This window comes from Phyllobates terribilis, unplaced genomic scaffold, assembly GCF_046119375.1.
Source record: "Phyllobates terribilis strain yellow unplaced genomic scaffold, ASM4611937v1 Scaffold_7__3_contigs__length_470593459, whole genome shotgun sequence".
Taxonomy (NCBI): domain Eukaryota; kingdom Metazoa; phylum Chordata; class Amphibia; order Anura; family Dendrobatidae; genus Phyllobates; species Phyllobates terribilis.
Genome location: NW_027362767.1, coordinates 141428389 through 141456184, shown reverse-complemented (window position 1 = coordinate 141456184; position 27796 = coordinate 141428389). Strand labels below are relative to the sequence as shown.

The following is a 27796-nucleotide window of genomic DNA, read 5'->3' as shown; positions in this document are numbered from 1 at the left end:
TGTGTGTATATGCCTGCATGTGTGTGTGTGTGTATATGCCTGCATGTGTGTGTGTGTGTGTATATGCCTGCATATGTATGTATTTGAGTGCCTGCATGTCTATGTGTATATGTGTCTTCACACGTTTGTGTGTGCTTCCCTGTGTGTCTGCATTTTTGTGTGTGATTGTCTGAGTGTGTCTGTGCATGACTGCGTGTGCATTTCTGGGTGTGCTTGCCTGTATGTGTACGTGTCCCCATTTCTGTATGTGTATCTGCGTGTGTATATTAGGGCTCTTTCACATGTCCTGATATTTACGGGACTGGAGATATCCGTGTCCACCTGTGTGTCATCCGTGTGACACGTACCGGCGCTTGGGAATCAGTGTACAGTTAGTGCTGTTCCCAATAGCCGAGTGCTGAGCGCTGCCCTCATCATAGATCCCTGCAGGCGCTGTGATCAGCAGCAGCAGGGTCAATGATGAGAGTAGTAGTCTACTCCCGCCGTGTCCAACTGTAAAAATAGGAATAAAATAAAAAAATCCTTATACTCACCTCTCCTAAGTGTCACCCGCTGTAATTCGTGCGAGCGCTCACGCCGAGGAGAATGACTTCTGCAGCGAGCGGGCCTCGGAGCTGCGCTCAGTGATTGACAGGCCACCACTTGTTGAGCGCAGCTCCGGTGTCCACTCGCTGCAGGAGTCATTCTCCTCGGCGTGAGCGCTCACACGAATTACAGCGGGTGACACTTAGGAGAGGTGAGTATAAGGATTTTTTTTATTTTATTCCTATTTTTACAGTTGGACACTGTGGGAGTAGACTACTACTCTCATCATTGACCTTGCTGCTGCTGATCGCAGCGCCGGCAGGGATCTATGATGAGGGCAGCGCTCAGCACCCGGTGCTTGGGAAGAGCACTAACTGTCATTAGTGTGCGGGACATTTTGCGGCCCATGCAGCAGGTAAAAAACAGACATGTCAGCGTGTTTTGCCCACGGACACCACATGGTCTGTGGAAAGTGGACACACACTGACGTGTGCACATTCCTTTGAATGGGTCTACGTGTGTCAGTGTCTCTGGTACGTGTGGAAACTGTCACCGCATTTACTGACGTGTGAAAGAGCCCTTAGTATGTGTCTGTGCGCGCTTGTTTTCGTGTGTGTAAGCGCGCTTCTGCATGTCTGTGTGGTCTTCCGAAGATTTATTATATTTGGGGAGAGAAATTTTAGGAGACAGAATGGGGAGATGTGTGAAGAAACAGTATGGTGAACTAGGGGAGGGGTGGGAATGGGTGCAGGAACAGAATGGGGAAGGGGGATGTATAAGGAAACAGTATGGAGAGTGAGGGAATAGTGTGAGGAGACAGTATGGAGGGGAAAAAGTGTGAGGTGACACAGCACAGAGACTAGGTAGTAAGGGGGAAGGTATAGAGATGCGGCAGTATAGGGGAAACAGTGTGAGGGCACAGAAAGGGGGGAACAGTATGCTGAGGAGGGGGAGTGTGATGAAGGGGCACAGTATAGAGACTGGGCCCTATAAGGGGAACACAGTGTGAGAGGATAATGTGAAGAGGGGGCCCAGTATGGTAAGGAGAGGACAGTGTGGAGAGCAGGTACCATAGGATGGGTAGAGTGTATGTCATGTTTTGTGCAGGGAGCATTGTAAGAGTTAGGTTTATTCAGGGGCTCAGTGTAGATATTGTTATTCAGGAGCATTATAATGACACTGTATCTTTAAGGGCATCATGTGGGGATGTGCTGCAGAAGACCGGAGAAGATGGAAGTCTGCGGAGACGAGCTGTGGATGAGAAAAGTCCTCAAGGGGTCTGGACAAGAGGAAGAACAGAAAGAGAACGACTCTAATCAGAGAAGACGTCTCAGGTAAGATACCTGGATGTAAATGTTCATTTGTGATCCTGCCTGTGTCTCATCAGTACTGTGGTTCCTGTATGGTCCGCAGTCTGATGATGACTGATAACAACTCCCAGTATCTCTATTGTTAATTACATACTGGGAGTTGTAGGTTTATGCGATATAAAGATATATGGGGCTGACCTGACATTACAAATGATGGGTGTTCAGATGATGTATTCATGTACTGATGTGTTTGTGCGTGTCTGCGTGTTTGTGCGCGTCTGCGTGTTTGCGCTCGTCTGCGTGTTTGCGCTCGTCTGCGTGTTTGCGCGCGTCTGCGTGTTTGTGCGCATCTGCGTGTTTGTGCGTATCTGGAATAATATGTATTTTTGTAAGATGTGTGTATGTAACTGTGCATTGTGGTGTGTAATAACATTCATATGCTTGGGGCACCTTTACTAAATCTATTAGGACTTGCTCACATGTGTTAGGGAATTCCATTTGTCTTTCCACATTTAGGAACAGACAAGTGAAATTTGCTAACCTTGTCATAACTGTCACCATTGGGATGTGCTTGTATGGAGCGGGTTCAGGAGCTGAGCCTGCTCCATACCGGGCAGATGTCGGCTGTGTTACATAGCCAGCGTCTGCCTGTAACAGCAGTGATCAGAGCTCGCCTTGATTGCTGCTGTTTTGAGTATTTAAGTGCCCTTGTCAATCACTGACAGCAGCATTTAGATAGCACAATGGCCGGTGTATGCAGTCACCTGCTCCCTTCAGCCCCCTGTGATGCAGGTTGCTGATGGGTTACCAGTAGTGCTGAGTGAGCGTGGTCAGATAAGAGACATTACAGTCACCGCGAGCTACAAAGTGCTGCAATAACGTCCGGCACCTTGATTGTGACACTTCCATGGAGCCAAACCTCAGGCTGAGCTTCATTGAATGACTAACATGGCAGCAGCACCTGGCAACTAGTGCTGAGCGAGTGTGGTCGGATAATGTGTGATCCCAGCATGCTCAGGTGTTATCCGAGTATCTTGTAGTGCTCTGCTAGTATGCTCGAGTCCCCGGGGTAGCATGTTTTGCGGCAGTAGACAGACGCAACACATGCAGGAATTGCCTGTTTGTTAGGTAATCCCTGCATGTGTTGCTTCTGTCTACCGCCGCAAAACATGCTACCCCGGGGACTCGAGCATACTAGCAGAGCACTACAAGATACTCGGATAACACCCGAGCATGCTGGGATAACACCTTATCTGACCACACTCACTCAGTACTGGTTGCCAGGTGCTTCTGCCATGTTAGTCATTCAGTGAAGCTCAGCCTGAGGTTGGCCTCCATAGAAGATGTCACAATCAAGGTGCCGGATGTTATTGCAGCACCCTCACTTTGTAGTTCGCAGTGACTGTAATGTCTCCCTTCTTGCACCAACCCAATAACAGGAAGCGAGTGGCAGCAGGGAGAATAAAATGTAATTTTCTCTGTGTAGCCAACGCTTTTCCAATAAGCCGTCTAACCAGGCTTTAGACCCTATTTACCTGCAGGTTACCCCTGTATCTGCAGATAAATAGCGTTTTTCAAGGTGACAAGTTACCATTAAAGGGACTCTGGCAGTACGGAATGACTGTTCGAACAAAGTCCTGCCACTTGGTGCTCCACAGCACGGCCAATCATGTAACTATAGTGCATTATAGAAAAACATAACAAGTAATAAAACCGTTTATGGTGGGCTGTAGTGTGGGCCCCTAGAGTCAGTTCCCCTGGTGGGCTCTAGCCACCCCAGTCCGACCCTGTCAGTGAGTATTGAATGGAATGAAACAGATGACATATATCAGAAATATATAAAGCAGAGATTGTACCATTACATTGTTTCAGGGGATACAGCAGAAGATGACACTACAGCAAGCAGAGATATTGTGCAGCAAGCAGAGATTGTACCTGTGTGAAGAGAGAAGAAGGTGGGTGTACAGTAACTGCCCACTTAGCGCCGATGGACACTTTGCGCAAGAAGACACTTGCAGGCAGCCCTCACACATGCACCCCTTATGCTGCTTCTAGATATAGAATTTATAATTTATTGTATTACAGTAACTTCTTTCTCCAATCCTAGGACACCATGGATGTTGTTATTAAAGAGAATCTGGTGCCTTGTAAGTAAGGATATCTATTTGGCTTCGTAGTCTCTTCTGTTGAGCTCCTGCACAAGTCACATCGTTTAATGCCTCTATGGCACCTATCTGCATATAGAGTACACCTTACATCTCTTAACAAGAATTTAGGGCATCATTCAAACAGCACTCGCTGGATTTTCTCAAACATTTTTTTTTCACTCGGGGGGTTTACTAGAATAAATAAAATAAATCTTGGGCCACGCCAGACAGATCAAGATGATGTCTGGTTTTCACCATCTATTCTGGAAGTCCATACTAAATTAAAAATATCTCTTAATTTTCTTTTTTTTTTTAACCTCCTCAACCCAGTTTAAGATGTTTAAGATGCAAGAAAGTACAGAATAAGTTTATTATATTAATAAAACCTTTAGCTGATAATTTCAAGGGAACCTACCTCCCTAACTGTACCTCACCAACAACTGGGGATGGGGGCATTTTGGTAAGGAAAGAATTATGATCACTAATCCTTATCATCTTAGACCACTTGGACTATCAAAATTATGAATATATGATTGTATATGCTATTCTAATGGTTGACATGACCTTTCCTTTCCCAAAAACTATCTAGAAGTTGAACTATGCTTACTTTTGGCTGCTTTTAATTCAGAAGTACATTTTTAAGGAAAATGTAGAAATTCCTGGTAAGCTGTGCTTTTTTGTGCTGAAATTTTTCCCTAGTAAAGGTGGTCATAAAAAAGCATAGTTGTGTTATGCTTGATGCCTAAAGCCTATGGTACCGCCATGGGGTACTTTTCAATACCTGATTTGTGGATTTCAAAAGTGCCAATACCGACATCAAAATGTGAACAACCCCTTAGAAGCATCTCAATAGAATAACTTGATAGAACATATAAAACTTAGAAAGATTACTCACGACAAATGTGATATGGTGCAGAATGGTTTACATAGATTTCTTATCATATCGGAGAAATATGGACCTGCCAGATTGTTCCTGGACAGATCTAGGTCTGTTACGCTCTGGTTCTCAAGTAAAGATAAAGCCAAGAAAGAACATGATTCCGATGTGAAGGAATTATTCCTTAAACTGTGAAAAGAATAAAGAAGTTGCATGTTATACAGTATGTCAAAATAAACAAATGAACAACTGCGCCTCTGCACGGAGTACGAAAATATATGGCGGGAAGGAAGGAGAAAGGAGAAGGGAATATCTCAGCACAAAACAGTAGATAATATAGTATATACCTGTCAGTAGTATATTAAAATAATGAAAACCATTCAGTAATAAACTATATACCTCTGTGTTATATCCAAGCCATATATACCAAACACTGTAATTGAACTGCTATAAAAAAGCATAAAATATGTGAGCAACTCCCATTAGGCCAAGGAGGGAAGTTGTAAGTCACATATATTTGCTGTCACGAGAAATAGCGGTGGTATAGCCGGTGAAGCAAGATAACAAAATGGAAACACCAATAAGCTTGATGCAGACTAGTTGAATCAACACACATGCAAATTGTGGTTACTTGATATCAGAGGCCAATATAGTGTACTGGTGGTATACAATTATCTGTATTCAACCTTACTATACATCAATACTAGCCTGATATAGAAAATCATTAGAAAAAAAGTCGTGCCTAATTCAAAGTTGTTAAAGAAGTTTGTTGCCTGGAACTGAATCATAGATAGTTGAGATTAGATCCAGGTGGTAGTGAGGGTTTACCAGAAGAAGTCAAATCATAAAACTTTTTGGAAGAAGCAAATGGTATGCATGAGTGTGTAATAGAAGGAGAAAAGTCTTTCAGAGAATCAATGCGAGATGTATGTAATAAGGAGAAAGAGCGCCATCTGGTGAGCATTTCAAGTTTGGACACTGGACCCGGTCAGGTGACCTCCAGCAGAGGATTTCAAAATTTAACGGTCGAGCGCGCAGTGCCTGAGGTGATTTCGGCGCCAGACACAGGGAGAGACGTGACGCAGGCCGGACATGCTGAAGGAACCAGCGAGAGAGACCGGGGTGAGAGACCCGTAAGGCAAGACGGGTGGCTGCCGGTGAACGAGTGCGGGATTCAGCACAGCAGTCCCTCAGGTGTCACAGCTACGGAAGAGGACCAGGACATGGATACGACATTAAGGAAATGTACAAGACCCTCCTACCCGCCCCGATTGACAGGAAAAAGAGAGGATAGAAACGAGTTGTGCCGGAGAGATCACGTCAGCAAAAGCCGACGAGTGTCATCACTGAATAGGGCTGTCACTTAAACCTCTCCCTCACAGTACTGGGAACAATCGGGCTTAGGGTATCAGGTTGGGAGGGGGACGGGTGAGGTGGAACAAGCCAAACGGGATCTAATTGACTTTGTCAAAAAAAGACTTAAAGGCCTAGCGGGTATAACCGGAGACCCCCGCTAGGGCCATTTGCAGAACCAATGGACTTCAGTGCTAATCCTATATTTGGGCTAGATACAGTGTTTTAGAGAAGGATTTTATTGCTATTGTTATTGCTATTGTGATGTATTGTGTGTTATTGCTATTGTTATTGCTATTGTGATGTATTGTGTGTTATTGCTATTGTTATTGCTATTGTGATGTATTGTGTGTTATTGCTATTGTTATTGCTATTGTGATATTGTTCTCATTACTAACTCCTGTTGCAATCCCTGTCAGCTTGTTTAATATATATAAAGTACATACAGTATATAAATTGTTATTTATAGCTATTTGACTGCCCTCATTTTGTGACTCTGCGCGTTGCATTCGGACACCTGCATTACATTTGGCGTAGTCGGCAGGATGCAACATTCAGACGCAGAGATGGGGGATCAGTCTGTGACCGGGTCTGTCAGTGGACATATACCCTTGGGGACTATGCTCAGTCACCTTCCCAAATTTACGGGGGATGGTACTGTTGGCATATGCAACAGATCAGGACTTATTATAAGTGAAAGGAAGACTTTATACTAACCAGACAGCAGATGGCGATAGTGTGTAAAGTTATATGCTTGCTGTAATGTGGGGGGGGAAAGCTCTCAATTGTTGGTTGTTTTACTTCCTGTGTTTTTCTTTCTTTTCCTGAACATGTTATGTCAGCAGCACACGGACTGTGTGACACTGAATTGTATCTCATGTTTATCCAGTATGAAGTAAATACTGTTTGCTGATTGAAGCTCTCGTAAGTACAGTGGTGACTGTAAGAAGGTGCACTCTGCGACAGGTTATGGGCCCAGGCCGGAACACAGACACTAAAGCCCAGACACTACAGGCCTGCACTACAAGAGGATCCTGGTTTATAACCCCAGATAATGGAGCACACAGATAAGCTCTGTAATCAGAAGGAAATAAATCCAGATACAGAGTGACAGAGAAATTCATGATCCCATGAGCTGGATATAATTACAGAGAATTCAACACAGGTAGGACATACAGGAACTATCAGCAAGAAAAAACAGGAGAATATCTTCAGTACAACTCTCTAAACAAGTAAGACTATATAAAGATGATGAGTAACACAGAACTGAAATTCACAGTAGCTAAACTGAATAGTGAAAATTATCAGTTATGGAAATTCAAAGTAGAGATGTTGTTATCTAAGGATGATTTATGGGAAGTAATTGCTACAGAAAGACCAGATCAAGATAATCAGACATGGGATAAGAAGAATAGACAAGCGAGAGCCACCATTAGCTTATTAGTGGATGATGCTCAATTAATACATATAAGAAATAAAGAAACGACTAAAGGAATGTGGAAAGAATTAAGAAAACTGTATGAAAGACCTAGCTTGAATCACAAGTTATTTTTATTAAGAAAGCTTTACAGTATGAGATTGAGTGCAAATGACGACATGCAGAAGCACATATTCTCAATGATGGAAGCGATATCACAGCTAAGATCTATTGGTGAAGACATTAAAGATAGTCATGTAGCAGCTATATTATTGTGCAGTTTACCAGATTCGTATACAGCCTTGATAAATGCCCTTGAGACGAGACCAGAAACTGACATTATAATAGATTTTGTGAAAACAAGACTAATAGATGAATATCAGAGAAGAAAAGAACAAAGAAATGATTCTTCTACTGAAAAGGACGGTGAAAACGCTCTTAAAGCTACAGAATTTTAAAAACCCTATAATAAAGAGACAAGAGAATGCTCCAGATGTAAGAAAAAAGGTCATTTAAAGAAAGACTGTACCATATGGAAAGCAGAACAACAAAAATTACAACATAAAAAGCATAACAGAAAGTAAAAAACACAATTTCCGATTCATGTGAGAATAATTGGAATGGCACATTTAAAGTAACAGACAAGAAATCATCACTTGGTTGGTTTATTGATTCAGGAGCAACGAGTCATATGACAAGTGACAAGAATTTCTTTACTGATCTTGATTTAGATAAGAAAGAAGCCATTTATCTTGCAGATGGAAGCAAAATAACCGCAGAAGGTATCGGACAAGGTATGCTAAATTGTTCAAACAAGTTCGGACAAGATTCAAAGATACTTGTACAGGATGTGTTATATGTTCCAAAATTGGAAGGCGGATTATTATCTGTGAAACGTTTAACAGTAAAAGGACTTATAGTAAAATTCAAAGACAATGAGTGTGCAATTATTGCAGGAAACAAGGTAATAACCAAAGTCAAGGCAGATGAACAATTATATCATTTTGACACACCAAAGGAACAGATGAAGGTATGTACACATGATCACAAAAACTGTATTCACATGTGGCATAGACATCTAGGACATAGACATCCTGACAGTACAAGGGAACTACAGGGAAAAGAATTGACAAAAGATTTAAAGATATCAGATTGCTCAATTACCGTAAGATGTGAATGTTGTATAAAATCCAAAGCCACAAGGATATCTATTCCAAAAGAAAGTGAGATGAAAAGCGAAAGACCACTTGATTTGGTGCATACTGACGTATGTGGACCGATGAAAGTGACTACATCAGGAGGCAATAGATACATGTTGACTTTTATAGACGACTACTCAAGATACACAGTCACATACTTAATTAAAAACAAAAGTGAAGTTTTTGATAAACTTGTAGACTATGTAACAAGATCAAGTAACAAATTTCAAAGGAAGCCAATTGTCATCAGAAGTGATAATGGAGGTGAATTTACAGGTCACAGAATAGAAGAATACTTAAGACAAAATGGAATAGAACATCAGAAAACTGTTTCATTCACACCTGAACAAAATGGAGTAGCAGAAAGGAAAAACAGAACTGTAACAGAAATGATAAGATGTATGCTGACGGATTCCAAACGACCAGAGAAATATTGGGGTGAGGCAGCAATGACAGCTACATATTTACAGAACCGACTTTTTTCCAGAAAACTGACGAAAAATCCACATGAACTGTGGCAAGGTATGAAACCAAGTGTAAATCATTTAAAAGTTTTTGGATGTAAAGTTTTTATACTCATTCCAACAGAAAAACGTTCCAAACTTCAAAACAGATCCATGGAAGGAATATTCGTTGGATATAGTGAAAATTGCAAAGGATATAGAATCCTAAATCCCAAAACAGACAGAGTTACGGTGAATAACAGTGTGACATTCATTGAAGATTTAAATGAAGACATTATGATTTCAGTTGAAACAAAAAATGAGAAAACCAATAGTGACATAGCTGAAGAAATATCTGATGAGAAAGAAGTAGAAACTAATGAAGAACAAAATACTGAAAGTGAAGAATCACAACTACAAACAGACACAGAACCAAGACTTTCAATGAGAGAGAACAAATGAAAACCACCAAAACGTCTCTCATACAAGACAAGCATAAGAAAAATCTATGAGCCTACCTCTTGGGAAGACATATCTAAACTTCCTGAAGAAGAAGCTAATAAATGGATAGAAGCAACAGAAACAGAAATTAAATCCATGCATGATTCAAATACATGGACACTAACAGATTTACCAGAAGGAAGAAAAGCCATAGGATGTAAATGGATTTTTAAAGTAAAATACCAAACAGATGGCACAACTGAAAGATACCGAGCAAGACTCGTAGCTAAAGGGTATTCTCAAAAATATGGAGAAGACTATGATGAGACATTTGCTCCAGTTGTCAAACACACTACAATAAGAACTTTACTTACAGTTGTTGCAATGAAACAGATGGAACTGAGACATCTGGATGTAAAGACAGCTTTTTTGAATGGAGATTTAACAGAAGACATTTACATGGAACAACCTCCAGGATTCAAAGATGAAAGAAATCCAAACAAAGTTTGCAAACTACAGAAAAGCATATATGGTTTAAAGCAAGTAGCTAAAGCGTGGAATGACAAAATCATGGAAGTACTTACAAATGAAAAATTTCAAAGAAGCAAAGCTGATCCATGCTTATACACAAAATGGCTGATTAATAGATGGATTTATGTACTCATATATGTAGACGACATTTTGATTTGTTTTAAACAAGAAAGGGATAAAGAAAACATTCTAAAAATCCTGAAGCAACATTTCGAAATCAAAGACTTGGGAAATGTAAAACAGTACCTAGGAATACAGGTAGAAAGAGAAGAAGATGGAAGTTTCCTACTGAATCAAAATCACATGATTCAAGACATAACAGAAAAATTTGGATTAAAGGATGCAAAAACAGTAAAGTCTCCAATGGAAACTAATTATCTCAAAGAGATGAACAGTGAAAAAATATGCTACCAAATAATGAAGAATACAGAACTGCAATAGGAAAACTACTGTATCTAGCGACCGTTACAAGACCAGACATCGCAGCAGCAGTAGGAATCCTGAGTAGAAAGGTATCAAAACCAAATAAAGCTGATTGGAATGCCGTGAAGAGAGTAATGCGTTATTTGAAAGGAACTAGCAATGTTAAGCTGAAATTACCCACAAGTGATAATTGCATTTTAACAGGATATGTTGATGCAGATTGGGCTGGAGATCCAACTGACAGAAGATCTACCAGTGGACATATTTTTTTTCTCTCAGGTGGACCAATAAGTTGGACAAGTAAGAAACAGTCAAATGTGACACTGTCTTCAAAAGAAGCAGAATATGTTGCCGCAGCACTTGCGAGTCAAGAAGTACTGTGGTTAAGACAATTGTTGACAGAATTAGGACAGCCACAGTTGGAACCAACAAAACTGAAAGAGGACAATCAAGGATGTCTTGTTCTTGCTCAGATGGAAAGAGTCAATCCAAGAACCAAGCATATTGATGTGAAATATCATTTCTTCAGAGATCATCAGGAACAAGGAGTCTTGAAGTTAGAGTATTGTCCTACTGAAGAAATGACAGCAGACATCTTCACGAAGGCGTTGAATGCTGATAAACACCAAAGACTAATAAAAAAGTTGGGTTTGATTGAATAAGTCCTTACTGTTGAGAAAGGGTGTTGGCATATGCAACAGATCAGGACTTATTATAAGTGAAAGGAGGACTTTATACTAACCAGACAGCAGATGGCGATAGTGTGTAAAGTTATATGCTTGCTGTAATGTGGGGGGGGGAGCTCTCAATTGTTGGTTGTTTTTACTTCCTGTGTTTTTCTTTCTTCTCCTGAACGTGTTATGTCAGCAGCACATGGACTGTGTGACACTGAATTGTATCTCATGTTTATCCAGTATGAAGTAAATACTGTTTACTCAAGATATCTTGCTGATTGAAGCTTTCGTAAGTACAGTGGTGACTGTAAGAAGATGCACTCTGCGACAGGTACGTCACTGTGGGACTGGGTAGAGAGACTGAAAAGTATGCTAGGCATGTATCCCCTTAATCCCCTAGCCCAGGCTTAGTTGGCCCTTTTAACCCTTGATGGGGAAGCCCGACAGACTGTAATGTACCGCCCACCTGGGGACCCTGACCCTGTAGACAAAGTGGTCAAAATTCTGGAAGACATGCATGGTGATACTATGGATCTGGGGCATTTACGGTTGCTGTTATTTCAAAGAGTTCAAAAGGAAAATGAGACTATTAATCAATATATTAATGCATTACAGGAAGTGATAGCCCATATCATTAAGAGGGCTCGATATGGGAATCGAGGACTGGGATCATTAGATGAAATATTGTGTGACCAATTGATTGCTGGCTTAAAAGACCCCTCCCTGAGACAGATCTTAAAGGAGCAGCTACGCCTGAGGCCCGGCCTAGGTTTCTTAGAGATTGAGGCGGAAGCTAGAGTCTTGGAGGAAGAATTTCCTGTTCTTAAGGCCAATGTCAGAAGTCATGAGGCAATAACCCCTCTTCCACCCAATTCTCAGCACGCTGCTTTCAGTCAGTTGCCCGATTGGGCACAAGAGATACGTCAAGAGATTCGAGATCTTCAAAATGAACTGAGTACTACTAGAGAGACCCCTGGAGCCCCCTTGTTAATGGACCGCTCTGCCTCACGTGGACGGAGACAAGAGCGAGGAAGACGTTCCTATCAGGTTCCAACGAGTCATGCACTCAGTCCACCGGTAGAGCGAGGACCGGAGTGTTGGACCTGTGGCGGTAGAGGTCATATCTCCAGAGACTGTCCGAATAAAGAAAAGAGGAGACGAGGACAGCCATCAAACTAAGACTCCCCACGGTCGTGGAGCATACCGTGGGGTTTCAAACTTCAGGGCGTGTAAGGAGAACCTCTGAAGACATTGTCTCCGAGAGGCCTATTATTTGGGCTGAATTCAATGAATTCAATTCGTTGTTTAATGGACACTGGGTCTCAGGTGACCACTATGCCTGAAGCATATTTTCAAAGTCACTTTCCAGAGGTTGCTTGCTCCTGGAAGGAACCTACCGTTAAATTGGTAGCGGCTAACCAATTACCTATCCCGGTGGCAGGGGTAGTATGGATGTCGATCAGGGCATGTGGAAAGAACCGAAAGGGAGTAATACCTTCAGATCCTGTGGTCAGTGACGGGCCCATTGTAACCCTGGGCATGAATGTGCTTAAGGAGGTTGGACAGTTCTTGGTTGAAGATTCTGACAGAAATAACTGGACCCGCACCACTCGTGACCGAGCCAGCAAGAGGGTCTTTCAATACCTCGTACGAGTCAGTCAATTTCAAAAATTGCCTGTTGCTTCTCAGTATCTTGGTAGAGTGTCTATGCTGTCTGAAGCTACAGTGACATTGCCAGTAGGACAGACAGTGCTCATTCTGCCAGTACTGGCACATGTATCATTAGAGGGTATGGACATGGACATCCAGATAGAACCAATAGAAGGGGAAAAGGCACCTGCTGAACTTCTGGTTGCTCGCACACTGGCTACCATGCGTCAGGGTTGAGTACCAGTACGCTGTATTAACCTAAGTGGCACAAGCCTACAGTTGTTGCCCCTCCAAGACATAGCGCGGGTTTGCATAATGCCAGAGGACCTAACCAGAGCGGATGCTATAGCGTTGGAGCCCGTGGATGGAGAACCATGGACCCTTCACAGGCAAGAAGTCAAAAGGGAACCTTTGGCTGGGCGTCGCCTCTTAGAGCAAATGGAGGCTAATCTCACTGAGTTCTTGGCTGGACAAGTTAAGCAGATCAAGCAACTTTTACATCGTTACCAGGGGGTGTTTGCACAACATGAAGAAGATGTTGGGTGCACTCGAGATATTTAAAACGAAATACTCACAGGAAATACGGCTCCCATTCGGGAAAAATATCGGCAGATCCCACCTCAAATGTACCAGGAGGTAAAAGAACTTTTAGCCCATATGTTGTGGAATGGTGTAATTCGCGAAAGTCAGAGTCCTTGGGCAGCTCCTATTGTGCTAGTTCGAAAAAAATACGGTACTCTGAGATTTTGCGTAGATTATCGGAAATTGAATGCATATACTGTGCGAGACTCTTACCCATTACCCAGAATAGAAGAATCTCTAGCCGCATTAGGAAGTGCTAAATTCTTCTCTTCTCTTGACCTGGCCAGTGGCTATTGGCAGGTTCCAGTAGCTGAAAAAGATCGTCCAAAAACTGCCTTTGTTCTTCCTATGGGTTTGTTTGAGTTTAACCAGATGCCGTTCAGGCTGACAAATGCACCAGGAACATTCCAAAGATTGATGGAGAGATGCTTGGGGGACCTCAACTTCGAAGCTACTTTAATTTATCTGGATTATATAATTATTTATTCAGCCATGTTTGAAGATCATCTCCGCCGACTGGAACAAGAGCTAGAACGACTTCAGAGGCATGGATTGAAAATCAAGCCTCATAAGTGTCATCTCTTCAAACAAGAAATTGAATATTTGGGGCACACTGTGTCCAGTGTGGGAGTGTATTCCACTGCTGAGAAAGTAGCTGCAGTGCAGAAGTGGCCCACACCAGTCAACTTAAGGGAGTTGAGAGCATTTCTAGGACTCGCTGGATATTACCGCAGATTCATAAAAGACTTCGCTAAGATTGCGGTCCCGCTCAATGAATTACTGAGGGGAACGGCTGGAGGAGCAAAAGCAAAGCGGAAACCTATTCAGTGGGGACCACGACAAGAAGAGGCGTTTCGAGCATTGAAAATGGCGCTAACTAACGCCCCAATACTGGCCTATGCTGATTCCTCGCAGCCTTTTGTATTGTACACTGATGGAAGTTTACATGGACTGGGAGCAGTGTTGGCTCAAGTGCAGGAAGGAAAAGAGCGGGTGATCGCATATGCCAGTCGGTCACTTCGGGACACTGAGAAGAATCCAGATAACTACAGTTCGTTCAACCCATGTAGATGCTCTGTCTTGGGTCACTCAGATGGGGCCGAAGAGAGATATAGATGAAGAGCTGGAAGGTGACGAGACTCCGGATTTTCGTCAATTCGCTGCAGCTGTAATCGATGCTCAGAACGCCAAAGAAAAGGCAAGGCCCACTCAAATCCTGGGTCGCTCAAGAGACAAGTGGATACAGTTGCAACAGTTTGACCCAGAGTTGGCAAAGCTTAGGGAATGGGTCTCTGACCTAGAGCGACCCAGGCAGGCTGGCGGACATGGTTAATAGACAGGCTGTTGGGCACGACTGACAGGCTGGCGGGCACAGCTGACAGGCAGGCTGGCGGGCACGGCTGACAGGCAGGCTGGTGGACACGGCTGACAGGCAGGCAGGCACAGGGACCTGAGGGCTGAGGAGAGTGTTAGCAAACAAACAACAACCTTGCACAGGCACCTCCATATTGGAGGAGGTGCTTTAAATAGGGGAAGTCCTAGGGCCATTGGCCGGGGACTATTTAGGACAGCGCGCGGCCCCTTTAAGAGGGAGGGAGCATGAGCGCCCCAAGCATAGCACCCGGGAAGCTGCGCGCGGTGCGCGCCACAGCAGCAGGGGAGCAGTAGGACGCCGGACCGGGACCGCAGCGGTGAGGGGAACGGCGTCTCTGCCCGGCAGGAGGAAGAGACACCGATGCTACAGTACCCCACCTTTACGCCCCCTCTTCTTAAGGCCCGCGAGAAATTTTCCAAGACGATGAGGGGCATGAATGTTCTCTCTGGGCTCCCAAGACCTCTCCTCAGGACCAAACCCCTTCCAATCCACAAGAAAGAAGGTCTTTCCTCTTACCCTCTTGGTGGCCAAAATTTTTTCTACCTCAAAGACGTCCTCAGCGGAGACTGGAGCTGAGGTGGTACCTGGATCATCAGAGAAAGAATTAAGGACAACCGGTTTGAGGAGAGACACGTGAAACGAGTTGGGTATCCGTAAGGAGGCTGGGAGTTTCAGCTTGTAAGCCACTGGATTAATTTGGTTCAGAATCTCGAAAGGACCGATGAACCATGGACCCAACTTGTAAGATGGTATCTTGAGACGAACATATTTGGAGGAAAGCCAGACCTTGTCTCCCAGACGGAATTGAGGAGGATCCAGACGTCTCTTATCAGCATGCTTCTTCATCCGCTCGAAGGACTGAAGAAGCGCAGATCTAGTGTCTTCCCAAATTGCAGAAAATTTGCTGATGAGAAACTCCGCGCCAGGATTGTCCACTGAAGAGGAGACAGGAAACGGAATCCGGGGGTGTCGACCGTAGACCACAAAAAACAGAGATTTAGTAGAGGACTTGCTCTCATGGTTGTTATAGGAAAACTCGGCTCACTGCAGGAGCTCAACCCAATCGCTATGGTGAGCAATGACGAAGTGCCGAAGAAAACCAGTGAGGATTTGATTGATCCGTTCCACTTGACCATTGGACTGAGGATGATAGGCCGAAGAAAAATCCAAGGAGATATCCAGCAGCTTGCACGTGGCTCTCCAGAAGCGTGAAGTGAATTGAACTCTGCGATCCGAGACAATGTGGAGGGGTAAGCCATGAAGACAGAAGATGTGATGGATGAAGTCCTTAGCCAGCACCGGTGCAGACGGAAGACCAGGGAGAGGGATGAAGTGGGCCATCTAAGAAAAGCGGTCAGCGACCACCCAAATAACAGTAGAACCGGCGAAACAGGGAGATCCGTGATGAACTCCATTGCAATATGTTGCCACGGAGCGGAAGGCATGGGAAGAGGAAGGAGACGGCCAGCTGGAAGGTGCCTGGGAAACTTGTTACGGGCACAAGAGGAACAAGCAGCGACAAAATCCGCAACATCATTGCGCAGGGTGGGCCACCAATAATGTCGGGCAATGAGTAGAAATGTCTTCCTCTGGCCAGCATGACCAGCTAGCTTGGACGAAAAACCCCAAAGTAAAATCTTCTTCCAATCCTGAATCGCTACAAAGGTCTTACCGGGTGGTAGATGAGACAGGTCAAACGGAGCAACAGTCATTATTTTGGAGGGGTCAATGATATGTAGAGGCTCCTCCTCTTGGTCGATAGACAGGAATGAGATGGATAGAGCGTCAGCTTTAATGTTCTTGTCTGCCGGGCGGTAGTGTAGAGTGAAGCAGAATCGGGCAAAGAATAGAGACCACCTGGCCTGACACGGGTTTAGTCTTTGGGCGTTCTGCAGATAAGCAAGGTTTTTGTAGTCAGTGTAGATGACCACCGGGTGCAGAACCCAACCCCCTCAAGCAAATAGCGCCACTCCGCCAGCGCTAATTTGATGGCCAGCAGTTCTCGATCTCCTATGGAGTAGTTGAGTTCAGACGAGGGGAAGAGCTTGGAGAAGAAGCCGCAGGTCTCCATTCGCCCGGACGAAGATGTCTGGGTGAGCACTGCTCCTGCCCCGGAGGAGGAGGCATCAACCTCCAGGAAGAACTGCTTGTTGCAATCCGGACGGTGTAGCACAGGAGCGGAGGAGAAGGCTTGTTTAAGGGAGACGAAGGCCTTCTCCACTTCTGAAGTCCATTCCCTGGGATTTGCTCCATTATGGGTGAGCGTAGAGATGAGAGCAGTCCGGGAGGAGAAATGAAGAATGAAGAGGCGGTAATAGTTTGTGAAACCCAGGAACCATTGAATCGCCTTCAACCCCTCCAGTCGGGGCCACTTTAAAACGGCAGACACCTTCTCGGGATCCATCCGCAGTCCGGTCTCGGAGATGATATAGCCTAGAAATGGCATAGAGGTCTGCTCAAAGAGGCATTTCTCGTATTTAGCATACAGGCGATTCTTCCGGAGCCTCAGCAGAACCTGACGAACATCCCTCTGGTGTGAGGGCAGATCTGGGGAGAACACCAAGATATCGTCCAGGTACACCACCACGCAAGAATACAGGAGATCTCGGAAGATGTCGTTGACTAGCTCCTGGAAGACGGCTGGAGCATTACAGAGACCGAAGGGCATCACGTGGTATTCGTAGTGACCATCCCGGGTGTTGAATGCCGTCTTCCACTCTTCTCCCTGGCGAATCCGGACCAGATTGTACGCCCCCCGAAGATCGAGCTTGGTGAAGATCTTCGCACATTTTAGGCGGTCAAACAGCTCCGAGATAAGAGGCAGGGGATACTTATTTTTGATGGTAATCTGGTTTAGACCCCTGTAGTCGATACAAGAACGCAGACAGCCATCTTTCTTCTTGACGAAGAATAATCCGGCTCCAGCCGGAGAGATGGATTTCTGGATAAATCCCCTAGCAAGATTCTCCTCTATGTACTCAGACATAGCACAGGTTTCGGCCAGCGACAAGGGGTAGATTCGCCCACGGGGAGGTGAAGCACCAGGTACTAGGTCGATGGGGCAATCATTCAGCCTATGAGGTGGTAGTGTCTCGGTTTCTTTCTTATCGAAGACGTCCGCATAGGACCAGTAGGGTGCTGGCAAGCCAGGTAGGTTAGCCGGAGTAGATGGGGGTTGAGTGGAACGAACAGGAACCAGACAGGTCTTATGGCATTCCTGACCCCAACGGAGCACCTCACCCGAGCTCCAATTCAGGACGGACTCATGTCTCTGTAACCAGGGCAGGCCAAGCAAGAGAGGATGAGAAACACCGGACAGTACGTAAAAGGATATCTTCTCCGAGTGCAGCATTCCCACCTGAAGAGTTACCGGCTCAGTAACCAACAAGATGGTTTCAGGAAGAAGCTTTCCATCCACAGAGGAAACTGCTAAAGGATCCGCCAGACGTATAGTAGGAATCTGATAATGCTCCACAACGGCCTGTTGAATGAGATTCCCAGCGGCTCCGGAATCCAGATGGGCAGTCTCGAAGAAGCGGGTCTCACCACTGGTAACGGAAATGGGCAGAGTCAAGGGTGGAGAGGAAGAACTCTTGCCTAGGACGACCTCTCCGAGCGGTCCTAGATTCTGGAGTTTCCCGGTCTCACCGGGCAAGAGCGGATCTGATGCTCTATATTGCCACAATAGAAGAAACTCCCCTCGGCACGACGGGTCTCCTGGCGAGACTTGACCATCCAAACTTGATCAACTTGCATTGGCTCTGGAGAAGACACTCGGGGGACTGCAGGTTGCGAGACTGGACTTTGGAAGACGGAAGCGAGATGTGGAGGTTTCCTCTCACGGGTCATCTCCTTAGCGCATTCCAGGGAGGGAGGTATGTCACGACCGGCTAGCTCATCCTTGATCCATCCGGAAAGACCCTCCCAAAAGGTGGACACCAGGGCCTCATTGTTCCAGGCAAGTTCAGATGCAAGGGTTCAGAAACGCATGGCATACTGGCCCACAGAGAGACTCCCTTGGCGGAGTTGGAGTAGTGAGGAGGCAGTAGAAGATTTTCGTCCAGGCTCGTCGAACACCTTCTGGAAAGCCGCGAGGAAAGCCTGGAGATCGGTCAACAGGGGATCCCCTCTCTCCCACAGGGGGTTAAGCCACGCCAACGCCTCTCCGGTGAGGTGAGACATGATGAATGCCTCCTTAGCCCGGTCGGAGATGAACTGGTGTGCCAGAAGTTCAAAGGGCAGCGTGCACTGATTTATGAAACCCCGACATAGGACAGGTTCACCATCGAAACGTGGAGGTGCAGAAAGCCGGGGTCCAAAGCCGGGTGCCACAGTGCCACTGGGTTGAGAAGTAGCCGGAGCCGGTGTCGCTCGGCTAGAGATGGACACAGTCGGGGTGGACAGCGTGTCCAGGCGGGAGTTGACTGTCCGCAGGTAGGACAGGACAGTTTCCTGTTGGGATCTCTGACGAGAGACCTCCTGGTACAGGTCTGAGAGCGAAGGAGTCTGGGAGCCACCGGATTCCATGGCCTGTGCAAACTGTTACGGGTCTGGGTGGTGGAACCTCTGTGCTTCAATTCAAGGAGGGACCAGAGGGGTGTAACTAAGTGCCTACTCGGACCGACCCAGGTCACACAGCGGCTTAGTTGACTCCGTAAACCAGGGAGGGACCGAGCAGGTGAACCAGGTGCCACTCTAGGACCGACCTTGTGTGAGAGCAGGGGACTCCCACAGGTCAGATGACGGAGGCTGACAGGTACAGCGGATGAGCACGGCAGGTAGGCAGGGAGGTGATCCGGGTAGACAAGCAGGCGGGTGAAGCAGATAGCCAGAAGGGTGCTCCAGGTAGGCAAGTAGGCGGGTATGGCAGATAGCCAGATGGGTGCTCCGGGTAGGCAGGCTGGCGGACATGGTTAATAGACAGGCTGTTGGGCATGACTGACAGGCTGGCGGGCACAGCTGACAGGCAGGCTGGCGGGCACGGCTGACAGGCAGGCTGGCGGGCATGGCTGACAGGCAGGCACAGGGACCTAAGGGCTGAGGAGAGTGTGAGCACAAAAGCAACAACCTTGCACAGGCACCTCCATATTGGAGGAGGTGCTTTAAATAGGGGAAGTCCTAGGGCCATTGGCCGGGGACTATTTAGGACAGCGCGCGGCCCCTTTAAGAGGGAGGGAGCATGAGCGCCCTAAGCATAGCACCCGGGAAGCTGCGCGCGGTGCGCGCCACAGCAGCGGGGGAGCAGGAGGATGCTGGACCGGGACCGCGGCGTTGAGGAGAACGGCATCTCTGCCCGGCAGCAGGCAGAGATGGCGATGCTACAGAGAGTTTGACGTGACCTGGCAGGTATTAGTCCCAGGAACATTAGTAACACAATTAGCCCAGGAGGCTCATGGAAGAGGTGCCCATTTCGGCGTGGAGAAGAACTTCCGGTGGTTACAACGACTGGTATATTGGCCCCAACTGCGGCAAGAAATCGAAGAAGTTTGCCGAAAGTGTCAATGGGCAATGTGAGTTGAGCAAACCTCCTGAAAAAGAGCTCCCATTCAGACCATCCGAACTTCTGCACCATTAGAGGTTCTGATGATCGATTATCTGACGATCGGAGCTTCATACAAAGGCTACGGGCATTGTTTGGTAATGACCGATCACTTCACCACGTTTGCAGTGGTGACACCTACTCAGGATCAGACGGCAGAAACCGCAGCAAAGGCCATTTGTCAATATTTTATTCGGATCTATGGGTGTCCGAAGCGGATACATTCTGACCAAGGGGCCTGTTTCCAAGGGTGAGTCATGAATGAGTTATATCATATCTATGGGATCAATAGATCTCGAACAACGCCCTATCACCCCCCAGGGAAATGGGGCATGTGAGCGCTTCAATCAAACCTTGTTGCAAATGTTACAGACGTTGGAAGAGGACAAGAAAATGAAATGGCCTGAGTTCGTGTCCGAGTTGGTGTGGATGTATAATAATCGTGTTCATGCTACTACTGGTTACACACACTATATGCTGCTGTTTGGAAGGAATGGACGAGAGATTACTGAGCTGGAGCTAGACTCAGAATATCCCGGTCTGTACAACAGTACCTGGATTCGAGAATACAGACGGTGGCTCCATACAGTGAGAAAGCTGGTTGCGCAGAAATTTCAGGCAATAGAGCATACAGGGCGGCCTACGATTTCAGTGAGCCCACTCTGATCAGGAGATCGTGTGTTAGTAAGGGCCAAACCGGTTGGGAGTAAGCTAGACCATCATTGGGAGGCGGTACCATATCGAGTGGTGAAGCAGATCCATCTAAAGAATTCAGTCTACGAGGTTAGGCCTGAAGAGGGTGATGCCACGACATCTAGGGTGTTGCACTGAAATATGCTATGACCCTGTTCGTCCGAAGCAGAGGACGGTAACAGAATTGAGCCTGCGGAAGAACTAACTGAAGCACCACACATGGTGACTCTGGAAGACGAAGAAGGATGGGCTATAATGCAATTGAGCCCTTCAGTCCCGAGTGAGATACAAAATGGATCAGGAGGCGATTTACAATCTTCACTGCTTGATTTATCAGATACCCCAGAATCACCTTCGCGGGAGGAACCCTGCAGAACCGAACGGGCTGATGTCGGGATCCCTCCTAACCGATATGCTCAAGAGGAGTTTATCTGGTCTCAGATTCAACAGAAAACAGAAGAGTGTGCTCAACTCTTGCCTAAACTTACGCTGCCTCGAAGGAGGCATCGATTTCGCAAAGAATCCACTCGCCCGGGGACTGGTGATCAAAAAGGAGGGAGGAATGTAATAGAAGGAGAAAAGTCTTTCAGAGAATCAATGCGAGATTTATGTAATAAGGAGAAAGAGCGCCATCTGGTGAGCATTTCAAGTTTGCATGCTGGACCTGGTCAGGTGACCTCCAGCAGAGGCGGTCAAGCGCGCAGTGCCTGAGGTGATTTTGGCGCCAGACACAGGGAGAGACGTGACGCAGGCCGGACACACAGAAGGAACCAGGGAGAGAGACTGGGGTGAGAGACCTGTAAGGCAAGACGGGTGGCCGCCGGTGAACGAGTGCGGGATTCAGCGCAGCGGTCCCTCGGGTGTCACGGCTATGGAAGAGGACCGGGACTTGGATACGACATTAAAGAAATGTACAAGACCCTCCTACCCCCGATGTGGTAAACCACCCCGATTGACAGGACAAAGAGAGGATAGAAACGAGTCGTGTCGGAGAGATCACATCAGCAGAAGCCGACGAGTGTCATCACTGAACAGGGCTGTCACTTAAACCTCTCCCTCACAGTACCGGGAACAATCGGGCTTAGGGTATCAGGTTGGGAGGTGGAACAAGCCAAAAAGGATCTAATTGACTTTGTCAGAAAAAGACTCAAAGGCCTAGCGGGCATAAACGGATACCCCCACTAGGGCCATTTGCAGAACCAATGGACATCAGTGCTAATCCCATATTTGGGTTAGATACGGTATTGTAGAGAAGGATTTTATTGCTATTGTTATTGCTATTGTGATAGTGTTCTCATTACTAACCCATGTTGCAATCCCTGTCAGCTTGTTTAATATATATACAGTACATATATAAATTGTTATTTATAGCTATTTGACTGCCCTCATTTTTTGACTCTGCAGGTTGCATTCTGACACCTGCATTACAAGTGCAATGCAACATCCAGGGGGCCTGGCCGGCCGGTGACGTCCCTGGAGACGGAAGCAAGGCACCGAGCGGCAAAAAGCATGTGGCATCACACAGTCAGTAAGCACGGAGATTGAAATGGTCCGTGTTTCCTTAGGAATTTCGGAAATCACGTTTTCCTTTGTCAGAGGAGACTGTGGTCACACCCTTGCATAGGGCTATAAGTAACATAGTAACATAGTAACGTAGGTTGAATAAAGACCTAGGTCTATCAAGTTCAGCCTTCCTCCCCCAATTGTACTCCCTACACTTAGGCTGTGTGCCCACGATGCATTTTTTAAGCGTTTCGGCAGCGGCAAAAACGCTGCAGAAACGCTTAAAAAAATGCATGGTAGAAGGCCTGCCATGTTCCCCAATGATAATCCGCAAGTGCTGTGCACATGCTGCGGATTATCATTGCGGAAAAAAACGCAGCACTACCAATTATTTTGCGGAAGCGCTGCGTTTTCGCCGCCATTGACTTGCATTGAATCTCTTGGATTCCGCATCCCTGCATCTGTACATGTGGAATCCACACGTTTCAATGTGCGGATGGTACCCGGGTGTGGAGGACAGGAGACTCTCCTCCGGACGCGGGTACCATAGAAACTGTAAAAAAAGAATAAAATAAAAAAATAAATGTTATATTTACCTTCTGGAGGACCCCGCTGCGCTCGTCCTCCCTTGCCGGCAGATCGCGGTGGATTGAAGTCATGTGACGGCAGGTCCTTCAGTGTAGTGCACCGTGATCTGCCGGCAGCCAGGATGGAGCGAAGCAAGACTCCGGGGGCCATCGGAAGGTAAGTATAGATTTTTTTTACCATTCCTTTACGGTCACACTATATAAATCCATGCCGGTTGCATGGATTTATATAGTGTGACCAAGTTGTCAAGCACTTTCCAGGTGATGCTAAAATCGCTTGGATATCGCTTGTCAACCCGTATGCAGAAATGAAAGTAAAGAACGCTTCACATCCGCATGTCCCTGGCAGGAAAATGCATGTACAATCCGCATGTACAATCCTCATGTGCAATCCGCATGTACAAACAGCATGTACAATCCGCATGTACAATCCGCATGTACAATCCGCATGTACAATCCGCATGTACAATCCGCATGTACAATCCGCATGTACAATCCGCATGTACAATCCGCATGTACAAACAGCATGTACAATCCGCATGTACAATCCGCATGTACAATCCGCATGTACAATCCGCATGTACAATCCGCATGTACAATCCTCATGTGCAATCCGCATGTACAAACAGCATGTACAATCCGCATGTACAATCCGCATGTACAATCCACATGTACAATCCGCATGTACAATCCGCATGTACAATCCGCATGTACAATCCGCATGTACAATCCGCATGTACAATCCTCATGCGTTTTTTTCTGCCAGGGAGATGCAGAAACGCTCAGGAAAAATCCGAAGCATTTCTGCATCGTGGGCACATAGCCTGACACTACACTAACTTATTAACTCTCTGGGACTAGGCTTCACAAATGTATTATTATTACTATTTTACCTGCAGTGATCTCAAGTGCTTAACTACTCAATTATTGATCTAATTAGAGGCTCCTTGAAATAGATAAAAACTAAAGTTCATTGTGACTCACATATGTGTGTGTGAAATTCTCTAAAATAAAAAATGTAAATAACTTTATTACATGAATATTTTAAAAACTCTGATGAATGAGACACACATCACAATAAGAACTAAATGATAAAAAAATATATGAAAATCGGAATGTATTTCCCAATAGGTAGCATCCCAAAAACTAAATATATTACATATCATGTGCTTATGTACTGCACATATATGTCCAAACACGTCTACACCTGCATATTGATATACATACAGCACATATGAATACTGAAAAAGAGAGGGGGCATCTGCCCTATATTTGGGGATATATGTGTGTTACACATATTAAATTATCATGCAAGTTAAAATATATACTGTATATTTAAAAAAAAGGAATAGTAAATTAATTAGTGTGGAACTGAGTTAATAAAATGTATTTATTTAATAGTTGGGAGTTGCTCACATATGTTGTGCTTTTTTACAGCAGTTCAATCTCAGTGTTTTGTATATACGGGTTGACTATAACGCAGAGATATATAGTTTATTACTGGATGTTTTACAGTGTCTCTTAGAAATCACTGTTAGGAAGGGTGTACAAGAGGTCTAGACTACTGGAATAATTAGCAAATATTTTGGAGAATTTAGGTTCTCACCTCAATTTCTTTACCCTGCATGTGCTTCGAGCAAGGATCTCATGAAATGACAGCATATCATTGTCTTTCAAGTCATTGTTTGAAAGTCTAAAGCAATGCAATGGGAAATTAACAAATATTGGTTAATACATCTACAACCAAAATGTATTATTTTCTTTATGTGGTGTGTTGTTTTAGTGTAAACTTTAGAAATCAATTTGATTCCCTACCTGAGTTTTTCAACCGTGTGCAGAATTCCTGTAAGCCTCTCCAAGCCTTCACTTTGAATGAAGCATCTATCTAGATTAACGTATTTTGTTTCTTTGCAGGATTCAAGGATAAAAGCCAAGACGATGCAGTCCACAGGTGTAAGATGGAATTCCGAAAAGTCCAGCTGTCCATGAGATCCTATCGTGCTACAAACAAGTTGTTTATTCCGGGACTCAAAAAGATAAGTCAGTAGATTCATTTTCTCAGAAGGATCTGTTTCCGGCTTCCATTTTGTTTCAATTTCTTGCTTGAGCCACCTAATGACATGCTCAGAAGTGGAAGTTGTACTGCCTATGTAGGACTTTAGAAGAGATCTAGTGGTACCATCAGAGAGGCCACAGAGAAATCGGATGAACATTTCACCCCGACCATCCTCAAATGATTTGATTCTCTCAAGTGTAAATTCCATGTCTGTCTCGGAAAAGTTCAAGAAATGAAGTAAAGCTGAGAAGAACTCCTGTATGGTGAGATGTAGGAAGGAGTAAGTGCTCGTATGACTTTCTATTATAAAACTGGAAAGTAATTTTGATGTAATGTCCATATGAAATGTTTCAAAATGCCTGGTATCAAAAAAAAAAATTTGATTCATGACTCCATGTTGTGCCATCCTCCCAATGGAAATCATGAGCTCCTCGGAACGTTCAGTATCTGGGGAGTGATTAGCGAGAATATTGGCCACATAAGACACAAAGAGTTGCGTCACTGTTTTTGGTGGAAGTGCATTTTGTTGACTATCCTTCATTTGTTGTGTAAACCAGATGGATAATACTGTACAGATGATCCAGCAGTATGATGGGATGTAGCAGAAGGTGTACAATGTGTCGTTCTGTCTCACATATTGCAAAACTTTTCTGGATAATTCCTGGTCTTTAAATAATTGTTCAAAGTATTCCTCCCTTTCCTTGGGGAAGAATCCCATGATTTCAGAAACCCTTTGGAAAACAGCAATATCAACAGAAGCCAGTTTGGTTGGTCGACTAGTCATCAGTATTGAAGACCCATTGAGAAGACTTTGTCTCACCAAGCTAACCACAATGACATCGAGTCTCTCCTGCTGTTTGGTGTTGGAGCATACATTTTGTGATCGAAAATCAATGTCGTGAACACTTTCATCTAGACCATCAAAGACGAAGAGCAGTTTTTCTGGATCCTTTAAGATGTTTTGAAGTTGACTCTGTAGATAAGGATATTGGTCGAGGATCATGTCTTCCAAACTGATCCTATCATATCTGTTTAGTTCCCGGAATTTGAAGAAGAAAATAAATGAAAATCTCTGATAATGTTTCTTCATCACCCAGTCATAGACAAACTTTTGCATTAGAGTGGTCTTTCCAACTCCAGGTACGCCACTCACCATGACTGCATGTGGTGTACACCCAGAATGGTGACACCAACGGAACATCCTGTTGGGTGAGATACGTTCCAAAGTACTTTGTGCTTTTCTCAAATAATGCTCATGTCTTCCACCAGTGTCTGTTATCTCATGTTTATTGCGATTCCTGAACTGCTGAGTAGAGACAACAATTAGATCCAGGTAGCAAGAAGAAATGCTACCGCTTCGTCTCTGTTGTGCAAGTCCCGGTGCACTGTGTTCTATTAAATTTTGAGTAATTTCTAGAAGATGTTTCTTATGAATATTATGGGTATCTGCAAAAAAAGAATAAAGAATCTAATCAACCGAAAAAATGCCAAAACTTTGTCAAATGAAAATAAATTGACATAAACACGACTGATCACACAAGGCGCTAATCCATATATAAATGTGGAGCCCAGATCATAGCTACCGTCTGCACGCACATACTTGAATCAAAAAAAGTGAGTTTTTGGTACCATATCATTACATATAAAAAATTTGCCCTTCTGTGAACCAATGTGGTAATAAAATAAGGAATGCGGTGGTGCTTAGCAAAAAAGTAGTGCAGCACTCGCCATTTCCTAAAATCAGTCCTTTATTATGATATTTGGGACATGCAGGGTGTGTGTGCAGGGGGTGAAGGGAAATCAATGGACAATGGCCATTTCACGTCTGGCACGACCTAGACCCGTAGAAGCGTCGTGCAAGACGTAAAACGGCCGTCGTCCATTGATTTCCCCAAACCCTCTGCATGCCGCCTGCATGTCCCGAGTATCATAATAAAGGACTGATTTTATGAAATGGTGAGTGTGGAACTTTTCTTGAATGCATCCACATACTTGATCCTGCAGAAAATACCAATATTTTTATCTATGCTCCTTACAAAGAAGGAGAGGCAGGTATTCCACTGAAGAATTTATGGACAAAGACCTGCAGCTGGGGACGCAAAGTGCACCCCTGGGTAGCTACGTTCTCTCCCCTTCTCTATGCATAAAGACATGAGGCAGTCCAGACATTGCCCAGGGAAGTTCAATGATCTAACTGACTATGAATATAAAGTAGAGATCATAGATACAGTCTTCACCCACATACTTTAATCTGCAGAAATATCTTAACCTCTGTAAGTTACAAAATAGGAAAGGAAGATACCTCTGCAACCTACAAGGAAGAAAGTTACCTCTGCAACCTACAATGTAGGAGAAGCAGCTATCTATGCAACCTACAAGGAAGAAAAATACATCTGCAACCTACCAGGTAGGAGAGGTTACTACCTATGCAACCTACAAGGAAGAAAGTTACCTCTGCAACCTACAATGTA

The 27796-nt window shown here is 44.9% G+C and overlaps 1 protein-coding gene across 2 annotated transcripts in view; it reads right to left on the bottom strand.

Annotated features, from left to right (window-relative positions):
- Positions 1-27796, bottom strand: part of LOC141153989 (NACHT, LRR and PYD domains-containing protein 3-like) — a 102632-nt gene that overhangs the window by 32752 nt on the left and 42084 nt on the right. For both annotated transcript variants that reach the window (XM_073639340.1, XM_073639342.1), the window contains exons 6-8: positions 25085-26771; positions 24876-24962; positions 4878-5048 (exon numbers count right to left, since the gene is read on the bottom strand). In XM_073639340.1, coding sequence (XP_073495441.1) covers positions 4878-5048; positions 24876-24962; positions 25085-26771 — 1945 coding nt within the window. The remainder of the gene's footprint in view (positions 1-4877; positions 5049-24875; positions 24963-25084; positions 26772-27796) is intronic.